General features: G+C 46.9%; 1 protein-coding gene across 1 annotated transcript in view; it reads right to left on the reverse strand.

The window, feature by feature from the left end:
* The window catches only part of LOC142074781 (polycomb group RING finger protein 3-like), a 58,387-nt gene extending 48,690 nt beyond the window's left edge, over positions 1–9,697 (reverse strand). Inside the window, exon 1 of the mRNA XM_075135652.1 lies at positions 9,586–9,697. Coding sequence (XP_074991753.1) covers positions 9,586–9,694 — 109 coding nt within the window. The 5' untranslated portion in view covers positions 9,695–9,697. The remainder of the gene's footprint in view (positions 1–9,585) is intronic.
* Between the last annotated feature and the right edge of the window lie 1,808 nt (positions 9,698–11,505).

Raw genomic sequence — 11,505 nt, forward strand, 5'->3', positions numbered from 1 at the left:
GGCTGGAAACATATCCTGTGCCCCATGCCACTGCCCGGAACACCATCCTTGGCCTTGAAAAGCAAGTCCTATGGCGACATGGCACCCCAGAAAGAATTGAGTCAGACAACGGGACTCACTTCCGAAACACCCTCATAGACACCTGGGCCAAAGAGCACGGCATTGAGTGGGTCTATCACATCCCCTACCATGCACCAGCCTCCGGAAAAATCGAACGATACAACGGGCTGTTAAAGACAACACTGAGGGCAATGGGCGGTGGGACATTCAAGCATTGGGACACACATTTAGCAAAGGCCACCTGGTTAGTCAACACTAGGGGATCTGTCACTCGAGCTGGCCCTGCCCAATCCAAACCCTTACGTACTGTAGAGGGGGATAAAGTCCCTGTCGTGCATATGAGAAATATGCTGGGGAAGACAGTCTGGGTTACTCCTGCCTCTGGCAAGGGAAAACCCATCCGTGGGATTGCTTTTGCTCAGGGACCTGGGTGCACTTTGTGGGTGATGAGAAAGGATGGGGAAGTCCGGTGTGTACCTCAGGGGGATTTAATTTTGGGTGAAAATAGCCAATGAACTGAATTGTACGATGTTAGTTATTACATAGTACTGTATGTCATCACTTTTATAGTTACCATATGCCATAGTAACAGTATTACAGTAAGAATCACCCAGATTAATGTAGGATGAACGCCGATGAAACTGAGCAAGATGCAACGATGATAGAACCGGACGAGCGCCCAGAACTGGTCTCCGCATGCAAGAGTCCAACACCACACACCATCTCTCCTGCCCTGCAAGACTGTTATGACAGGTGGAACCCGAAGTCATGGACTAAATGAACTCAACGGACGTTTTAGAGGGATGGCCCATGGTCTAAGGGAATGATATCTCTGTGTGTATACATATGAAAAGGCAGGGAAAAGTAGCGGTGACTAATTGGAATGTATGGGAAAATGTGAGACCTGGGCATGATGTAGATGGTATAGAATAAGGGGTGGATATTGTCCTGGTTCCAGCTGGGACAGGGTTAACTTTCTTTCCAGTAGCTTGGGGGGGTGTGCTGTGTTTTGGGTTCGGTGTGAAAGGAGCGTTGATGGCCCATTGATGCTTTGGCTGTTGCTGGGTGATGCTTGCACCGGGAGAGGGGAGCACAGCCGGGGTGGTGGACCCAGCTGGCCAATGGGGTATTCTATACCATGTGACATCATGCTCAGTATAAAAACCAGGTGTGTGGGGGGGCTCGCCCCCCGTTCGTGACACGCGGTCGGCGGTCGGTGAGCGGTTGTGTTGTGCATTGCCTGCTTTGTGTATTCTGTTATTGTTGTTGTTCTCATTGTTATTATTACTGTTCTACTTACTTTTATTTCAATTATTAAACTGTTTTTATCTCAACCCGGGAGCTTTCCTACTTGTGCCCTCCCAATTCTCTCCCCCATCCCACTGTGGGGGGGTGATCGAGCGGCTGCGTGGCGTTTATTTTTGCTGGCTGGGGTTAAACCACGACACCATCAAATCCACACAGTCCAGTAAACCCGGTTGTCCATTTCCTCCACCTGGCTGGAGGCAGGGCCCCTCTAGTTCTGGTCATAGTATCCATTTCTCACTTCTTTCAAACGCGAGTCAAGAATTTCTTCATTACAATCCAAAGTAAGATCAGCCCTTCTACTCTGTCTGGGGAACTGTTCACTGGAAAATGGACCGTCGTGAGACAGGTTTTTCCTGAAAACTGGAGCAGCATTTTTCCTGGGAGAACCCCCTCGTGTGATTGTTTTTCCTTGCAACTCACGTACACGTGCCTCTAGGGTCAAGGTAGGTTTTCCATCTGTCCTGGTTCCGGCTGGGACAGAGTTAACTTTCTTCCTAGTAGCTTGGGGGGTGTGATGTGTTTTGGGTTTGGTATGAGAGGAATGTTGATGGCCCATTGATGCTTTGGTTGTTGCTGGGTGGTGCTTGCACTGTGGACTTTTTGTTTCTCTTTTCCGCCTCCCATGCCCTGCCACATGCAGAGGAAGCTGTGGGGGTGAGCCTAGCCGGGGTGGTTGACCCAGCTGGCCAATGGGGTATTCTATGCCATGTAACATCATGCTCAGTATAAATCCAGGGCAGGGGTGGGGGGCTCGCCCCCCATTTGTGACACGTGGTCGGTGAGCAGTTGCATTGTGCATTGCCTTCTTCGTATATTCTGCTATTGTTGTTGTTATTGTTATTATTACTGTTCTACTTTGTTTTATTTCCGTTAATAAACTGTTTTTATATCAACCCGCCAGTCTTCCTACTTGTGCCCTCCCAATTCTCTCCCCCATCCTACCAGAGGTGGGGGATGAGCGAGTGGCTGCGTGGGGTTTATTTGCTGGCTGGGGTTAAACCACAACACCATCCCACTGCCTCATGTCCTCTCCGTGGTCACGCAGGTAAAACCACAGGGTGCCCCGTGGTGTGTACTTTCTATATCCTCTCTCTTGAGCAGAAAAACGCTGACTCCTAATGGCTGAGATATTGGTCCGTACAGGTGGAGAATAGGACATATCCTCTTTGAATTGCTGGACCTCCCGGGACAGTTTCTCCACAGCTGAGACAAGGGAGGAGGAGACAGTTTCTTTATATTCCCGGAGTCTGCCAACCACATCATCCACCGTTGGTGCTTCTTCCTCTTTCCAGGACAGTACTGCCAACGAACTGGCATACGACGCTGGTGCACTCCGTACCAACTTCCGCCACATGGGTCGCGTGCACTGGACTTCATCTGGATCTTTGGGTACTTGCTCGTTGTCCAAGTCACTGTAAACCACCTCCAGCACTGCTAATTCCGTCAGGTACTGGATACCTCTCACCATGGTGATCCACTTACCTGGATGACATATAACATCTTCCTTGAAGGGATACCTTTCCTTCACGCCTGACAGGAGTCGCCTCCAGAGGCTGAGGGCTTGTGCGCCTTGTCCAATTGCTTTGTCAATGCCCCCTTCCCTGGAAAGGGATCCCAGCTGTTTGGCTTCCTTCCCCTCTAATTCCAGGCTACTGGCCCCATTATCCCAGCATCGGAGCAGCCAGGTAACATTACGCTCGCCTGGACGACGGCTGAAATCTTTCCGCATATCTCGCAACTCACTCAGGGATAGCGATCGGGTTGTTTCTGTCTCATTTATGAATTGTTCCTCTTCCTCCTGCCCTCCTCGTGATGGCCCTGCTTTTCCATCATCCCTTTCTAAACGACCTGACTTCCGCTTGCAAGATTTCCTCTTCTGTACAGCGGCGACGGATACCAGCAAGGGTTGGTCCTCTGGTTCAGATGTAGTGCCTGTCGCGGGGGTTGGAGTAGCCGCAGTGGCTGTTGTGGGGGTTGGAGTAGCTGCAGTGCCCATCACGGGGGTTGGAGTAGCTGCAGTGCCCATCATTTTGTCATCAGATCTGGAGACCTTCTGTCCCCCTTGAGGGTTCTGAATAGTGTTGAACAGGGCTCGGTAGGCATGGGCCACGCCCCAGCACATTGCTGTAATCTGGGTCTCTCTGGAATTGCCAGGGTGACAGCATACGTTTTCCAAATATTCTATTTTTTCAGGATTGTGCACTTGTTCAGGGGTGAAGCTCCAAAACAGTGGAGGTGACCACTGTCCTAGGCAGTTGCCCATCCTATCCCACACACCCTGCCACTCATAACTATCCAGCCTCGGGGCAGATCTCTGCGTGGTATTCTTAAATAGTTGTTTAACCTTAAACAAGGCCTGAAACACATTCAGGAGACATAGCAATAGGAACACGCTGGTTTGAACATCCCAAGGGTATTCAAAATCCTCAAGAGCTATTGTAATCAGCTTGGAGGAGAAGGGGAAGGTGAAGGAAGCTGTCTCCCCCGTAAATTGGCTCTCCGAGGAGAAGAGGTAAAAAGTGTAATTATTAATAGTTTCCAAGAGATAGCTCCCGAAGAACAGGAATGATGGCAGTGCTGAGTACAGGCTCGTGACCCATAATTTTATCATAAAATAAACCAGTGTCACACAGTATAGCAAACCGATGACCTTAATCCATTTCCCAGAGATGACCAACCCCACATAAATACCGACAAACAGCAGTATATACAGCCAGTAGTGTGCTACATACCAAAACTCCAAGAACAGATCCAACAACTCTGAGAGCAAATAAACCAACATTGTGACCAGCGACTACTAAACTGATATAATGAATGCTTATAACAAATTTGTTTTAACTCGTTCGGGTCAGATCTATCATTATCTCAACCCTTCGAGCCCCATGTTGGGTGCCAAAAAGGACTGTCGTGGTTTAACCTGGCAGGCAGCCAAACACCACGCAGCCACTTGCTCACTCCCCCCCACCCCAGTGGGACGGGGAGAGAATCAGAAGGGTAAGAGTGAGAAAAACTTGTGGGTTGAGATAAAGACAGTTTAATGTAACAGAAAAGGAAGGGAAAAGAATAATAATAATAATAATAATAATAATGATAATGATAATGATAATGATAATGATAGAATATACAAAGTGAGTGATGCACAATGCAATTGCTCACCACCCGCGCTGACCGATAACCAAGTAGCGATCGCTATTTCCTGGAACACGCCTACCATTCATATACTGAGCATGACGTCACATGGTATGGAATACCCCGTTGGCCAGCTGGGCCAGCTGTCCCAGCTATGCTCCCTCCCAGCGCTTGGTAGAGCATGTAAGCTGAATGTCCTTGACTAGGAGGGCACTTAGCAACAACTGAAAACATCAGTGTGTTATCAGCATTCTTCTCATACTAAATCCAAAACACAGCACTAGGAAGAAATTTAACTCTATCCCAGCTGAAACCAGGACACTGCGTGTATTGGGAGCTCATAGGATTCACCTGACCAAGTGGGGCAAGAAGGTCTTCACCAACAAGCTGGCCAGACTTATAAGGAGGGCTTTAAACTAGACTTAGCAGGGGAAGGGGATGGAGTTCTGAGCAGCAGACAAGAGCCAGGGGCTGCTGAGGTATTAGGAACCAACAGGGAAACACCTGTGAAGTGCCTCAAAGGAATTAGGGCATGTTCCTCTAAAAGGTGACAGGGTCGATAGCCCAACTGAAGTGCCTCTATACCAATGCACGCAGCATGGGTAACAAAGAGGAGGAGCTGGAAGCCACTGTGCAGCTAGAAAGCTATGATCTAATCGCTATTGCTGAAACGTGGTGGGACGAATCGCACGACTGGAGTGCTGCAATCGATGGCTATAAGCTGTTCAGAAGGGACAGGCAAGGAAGGAGGAGCAGGGGGTTTGACTTCTATGTAAAAGAATGGACTGACTGCACAGAGCTGTCTTTGAAAAACAGAGATGAACAGGTTGAGAGCTTATGGGTAAAAATTAGGGGCCAAGCCAACAAAGGAAACCTCGTGGCTGGTGTTTACTACAGACCGCCCAACCAAGGGGAGCCTGTGGACGAAGCGTTCTTACTTCAACTATGGGAAGCATCACAATCGCAGGCCCTGATCCTGCTGGGGGACTTCAGTCACCCTGACATCTGCTGGAAAAGCAGCACAGCAAGCTGTAAGCGGTCCAGGAGACTCTTGGTGTGCGTCGAGGATAAGTTCTTAATCCGGGTGAGAGACAGCCCGACCAGAGGAGAAGGGTTACTGGACCTCTTGCTCACCAACACAGATGAACTGATTAGAGAGGTCAAGATTGGTGGCAGCCTGGGCTGCAGTGGTCATGCCCTGGTGGGATTCAGAGTCTTGAAGGATATGGGCCAAGTGAAGAGTAGAGTCTTAGGAGAGCAAACTTTCAGTTGTTTAAGGAACTAGTGGATGGGACCTCCTGGGAAACCGCCCTCAGGGACAAAGAAGCTGAACAGAGCTGGCAGCTCTTTAAGGACATTTTTCTTAGAGCGCAAGAACTCTTGATTCCCATGTGCAAGAAATCGGGCAAGGAAGGCAGGAGACCAGCATGGCTGAGTAAGGACCTTCTGGTCAAAATAGTGTAAGAAGGAAATCCATAAGCAGTGGAACCAGGGACATGTATCCTGGGAAGAACATAGGGATGCTGCCCGGATGTGTAGGCATGGGACCAGGAAAGCTAAGGTGCAGCTGGAGCTGAATTTGGCAAGGGATGTGAAGAATAATAAGAAGGGCTTCTACAGGTACACTGGCCAGAAAAGGAAGATTAAAGAAAATGTACCCATCCCTGATAAATAAGACATGGGAACTAGTGACAAGTGACATGGAGAAGGCTGAGGTACACAACAATGTTTTTTGCCTCAGTTTTCAATGGTAATCTCTCTTCCCACATCTCTCAAGCCTCTGAACCTCAAGGCAGGGACTGGGGGAATGAAGTCCCTCCCTTTGTAGGAGAAGATCAGGTTCGAGACCACCTGCAGAAACTGAACATACACAAGTCCATGGGACCTGATGAGATGCATCCCAGAGTCCTGAGGGAACTGGCAGATGTAGTTGTCAAGCCACTCTCCATCATATTTGAAAAGTCATGGCAGTCAGGTGAAGTCCCCAGTGACTGGAAAAAGGGAAACATCATGCCCAGTTTTAAAAAGGGTAAAAAGGAGGACCCTGGGAACTACCAACCAGGCAGCCTCACCTCCGCGCCCAGTAACATCATGGAACAGATCCTCCTGGAAGATATGTCAAACCATATGGGAGACAGGGAGGTGATTAGAGACAGCCAACATGGCTTCACCAAGGGCAAATCATGCCTGACTAATCTAGTGGCCTTCTATGATGGAGGGACTGCATCGGTGGACAAGGGAAGAGCTATGGACATCATCTACCTGGACTTCTGTGAGGCCTTTGATACAGTCCCCCACAACATTCTTGCCTCGAAACTGGAGAGAGATGGGTTTGATGGATGGACTGTTAGGTGGATGAGGAACTGGATGGATGGCCGCATCCAAAGAGTTACAGTCAACAGCTCAATGTCCAAGTGGAAACCAGTAACGAGTGGTGTCCCTCGAGGGTCCGTACTGGGACCAGTACTATTTAATATCTTCATCAATGACATAGACAATGGGATCGAGTGCACCCTCAGCAAGTTTGCAGATGACACCAAGCTGAGTGGTGCGGTTGACATGCCTGAGGGATGGGATGCCATCCAGAGGGACCTTGAGAGGCTTGAGGAGTGGGCCCCTGCGAACCTCATGAGGTTCAACAAGGCCAAGTGCAGGGTCCTGCACCTGGGTTGGGGCAATCCCCAATATCAATACAGGCTGGGGGATGAAGGGATTGAGAGCAGCCCTGCCAAGAAGGACTTGGGGATGCTGGTGGACGAAAAATTGGACATGAGCCAGCAATGTGTGCTTGCAGCCCAGAAAGCTAATCATATCCTGGGCTGCATGAAAAGAAGCGTGGCCAGCAGGTCGAGGGAGGTGATTCTGCCCCTCTACTCCGCTCTCGTGAGACCCCACCTGGAGAACTGCATCCAGCTCTGGAGTCCCCAGCACAAGAAAGACATGGACCTGTTAGAGTAGGTCCAGAGGAGGGCAATGAAAATGATCAGAGGGCTGGAACACCTCTCCTCTGAAGAAAGTCTGAGAGAAGAGAACATTTTTAATGAACATTTTTCATGACTGTTCTCAATTCAGAGAAGTGATGCATTGTAGCTATGGTAAGGAAATTATATCTAGTTGGAGTCTTCCTAACAAAGCATGCTTAGATTTGGAACACAGTCCCATTCCCAAAGTTACTAGAACAGCATTTCAAATAGGTCAGTAGCATATTTTCTTGTACTTTTCAGCGTTCACAAAGGATGTTACGGACACTGCATGCCATTAAGATACCTAGCCAATTTGCTGTTTATCATCGATGCACGTAGGAGAAAAATGTGTTATGATAATAAACCTTTGTCAAAAGAGTAATTTCTTTTTCCTCAAGTCAGATGCTTTGAATCATTTTATGCAAATTCAATTTAACTTTTCACTTTCACAAAATACACTGCAATTAGACTTCAATCAGAAAATTAAATGAGGAAAGGTCTTTAGTATACAGGTAAAAACTGTTAAAATGGACACTACAGAGCAGCATGCTTTTGGAACTGTTTCCAAGTCTATACACAACCATATATTTGATTCAAAGAAAAACAATTCCCTCATTTTAACCAGTACTACTGTTTTTTCACTAATAATAATACATTACAGTATTAAGTGTTTTTCTGACCTGAAGTTCTAAACGAACTCCAGTTCAAACTTCAGAAATTAAAAAAACTCATTACCTAATTTATATATATATTTTTTATTATTGAAAAAAGGTTAAACATCTTTTCCTTAAACAGTGATTCCTTTAATCTTAGGCAGCCTTACAACAGCCCTTATGGTATAAGGCAAGGGAACTGTAGCTGTAGTGCATTCTACCTCTCAGACATGATGGTATGTTTGAATAAACACCAGTTAAAGCCCAAAAAGTCATTACATTTGCAAATAAATAAATAAATAAATGCATTTTAGAACAATGAAAAAGTGACCCTCTAGCAAGACCAATTTTAATAGTTAATGGCAGCATTACAGAATTTGGGACAAAACAAAGCAAAAGCCTAGATTAGGGTTCTAAATCCTTTACTCCAAACATAACACCAAGGAACTTGAGATTTGGAGCACATGGAGAAGGGACTCAAGAATGAGCTAATGTCCTGGTTTTGGCTGGGATGGAGTTGATTTTCTTCCTATTAACTGGTATAGTGCTGTGTTTTGGATGTAGTGTGAGAATAATGTTGATGACACGCTGATGTTTTGGTTGTTGCTAGGTATTGTTTACGCTAGTCAAGGACTTTTCATCTTCCCATGCCCTGCCAGATGTGCAGGGGGCTGGGAGGGAGTGTGGCCAGGGCGGCTGGCCCAGCTGGCCAATAGGCTATTCCATACCATATGACGTCATGCTCAGCATATAAGGCTGGGTGAAGAAGAAGGAGGGGGGGCGTTCGGAGTGATGGCGTGTGTCTTCCCAAGTAACCGTTACGTGTGATGGAGCCCTGCTTTCCTGGAGATGGCTGAACACCTGCCTGCCGATGGGAAGTGGTGAATGAATTCCTTGTTTTGCTTTGCTTGCGTGCGCAGCTTTTGCTTTCCCTATTAAACTGTCTTTATCTCAGCCCACGAGTTTTTCTCACTCTTACCCTTCCGATTCTCTCCCTGTCCCACTGGGGGTGGGGGGAGTGAGTGAGCGGCTGCGTGGTATTTGGCTGCTGCCAGGTTAAACCACGACAGCTAAAAAAAGGAATGGGAAGAAAAACAAGAAAAGCAAATACATTAAAGCTGATGAACAGCATCTAGAAATCAAATGTAAAAATGAAAAAATTATCTCTGGCAAATCTGAAACATCATATAATCTCTGTAAAGCATGCCACGTTTCTTCTAATATTCAGCAGAAAAACTATGTTCCTAAACATATACATTACCATTTACTATATATGGTTTCAAGTTTGTTCTCCTTATTTGTCTCACAAAACAATATATTTTTGCTGAAAAATTATAAGTGCATAGCAAAGCTTGCATTATTTTGGCTGATACACAGTAATACTTTAAACTTCAACTAAAACTGTTAAAACATCTAGCACATCAAGTAAAAAAACAATTTTAGCTTACTCACAGCATTATATTCCTACTTACAAGTATGTAAGCATTCTGTTACAGTGGTGGCATCAATCAGGTATCCGTTGCATAAATGACAGGTTATATGGGCATTAATGTCCCAAAGCTTAATCTTTCTAGTCATCATCTTTGGTATCTGTAAAAAAAAAATATCACCCACACATTACATAGCAACTCAGATGTACTGATGAGGTAAAAGTAGTTTTGGAATAAATGAGTAACTATAATTCACCTTAAAGATATGCTTATGTAGATAGCTTCGGGCTCTTGTATAATTATGCATATATTTTGAATGAGTACTAAACTTTTAAAAGATGATAAAAATGAATGGTGAAATAATTGAAATCTACACTATTTTACATGCCAAGGTTTCAGAGTGGCTGCAGGGAATATCTGCTCCAGCACCATGGAGCACCTCCTCCTTTCTCTGACCTTGGTGTTGCCTCTGTTGTTTCTCACTCTTTTTGTTCCCTCCTCCTCTCTCTGTCCAGTGTTTTCTGCCCTTTCATAGAATCACAGAATCATAGAATAGTTTGGGTTGGAAGGGACCTTTAAAGGTCATCTAGTCCAACCCCCCTGCCGTGGGCAGGGACATCTTCAACTAGATCAGGTTGCTCAGAGCCCCATCCAACCTCACCTTGAATGTTTCCAGGGATGGGGCATCTACCACCTCTCTGGGCAACCTGTTCCAGTGTTTCACCACACTCATCGTGAAAAATTTCTTCCTTATATGTAGTCTGAATCTACCCTCTTTCAGTTTAAAACCATTCCCCCTTGTCCTGTCACAACAGGCCCCGCTAAAAAGATTGTCCCAATCTTTCTTATAAGCCCCCTTTAAGTACTGAAAGGCTGCAATAAGGTCTCCCCATAGCCTTCTCTTCTCCAGGCTGAACAACCCCAACTCTCTCAGCCTTTCTTCAGAGGAGAGGTGTTCCATCCCCCTGATCATTTTCATGGCCCTCCTCTGGACCCACTCCAACAGGTCTATGTCTTTCTTGTGCTGGGGGCTCCAGAGCTGGATGCAGTACTCCAGGTGGGGTCTCACCAGAGCAGAGTAGAGGGGCAGAATCACCTCCCTCGACCTGCTGGCCACGCTTCTTTTCATGCAGCCCAGGATACGGTTGGCCTTCTGGGCTGCGAGCGCACATTGCTGGCTCATGTCCAGCTTTTCATCCTCCAGTACCCCCAAGTCCTTCTCGGCAGGGCTGCTCTCAATCCCTTCATTCCCCAGCCTGTATTGATACCAGGGGTTGCCCCGACCCAGGTGCAGGACCCTGCACTTGGCCTTGTTGAACCTCATGAGGTTCACACGGGCCCACTTCTCGAGCTTGTCCAGGTCCCTCTGGATGGCATCCCATCCCTCAGGCGTGTCGACCGCACTACTCAGCTTGATGTCGTCTGCAAACTTGCTGAGGGTGCACTCGACCCCAGTGTCTATGTCATTGATGAAGATATTAAACAGTACCGGTCCCAATACGGACCCCTGAGGGACACCACTCGTCACCGATCTCCATCTGGACATTGAGAGAAACATATTTCTTAAATATGTTTTCACAGAGGTGCCGCAAACTTTGCTGATGGGCTCAGCTTTGGCCTGTGGTGGGTACATTGCCAAGCCAGCTATGTCCAGCACAGGGCAGTCCCTGACCTCCTCCCATAGAGGCCACACCCCTGCAGCCCACCCCCCTTGCCACTTACATCCAATACAGCAAGGGATGCAGATTTAAGACCAAATCCTATTTTACTCATCTAAGTAATTTCAGTCAAGCTAGTAACTAAGACATCTGAAAGTGAAGAGAGATGATCCTCCTGTAATTGGCAAAGTGCAAAATCAAAAGGAATAGGTCTGATTTGACAAATTTGGGTTAACCACACTAAGTGTCAGCCTCACATCTCCTTATGGTTAGAGTATGATTTTGAATCCGTATCTGAAAAAGG

This window comes from Calonectris borealis, chromosome W, assembly GCF_964195595.1.
Source record: "Calonectris borealis chromosome W, bCalBor7.hap1.2, whole genome shotgun sequence".
Classification (NCBI taxonomy): domain Eukaryota; kingdom Metazoa; phylum Chordata; class Aves; order Procellariiformes; family Procellariidae; genus Calonectris; species Calonectris borealis.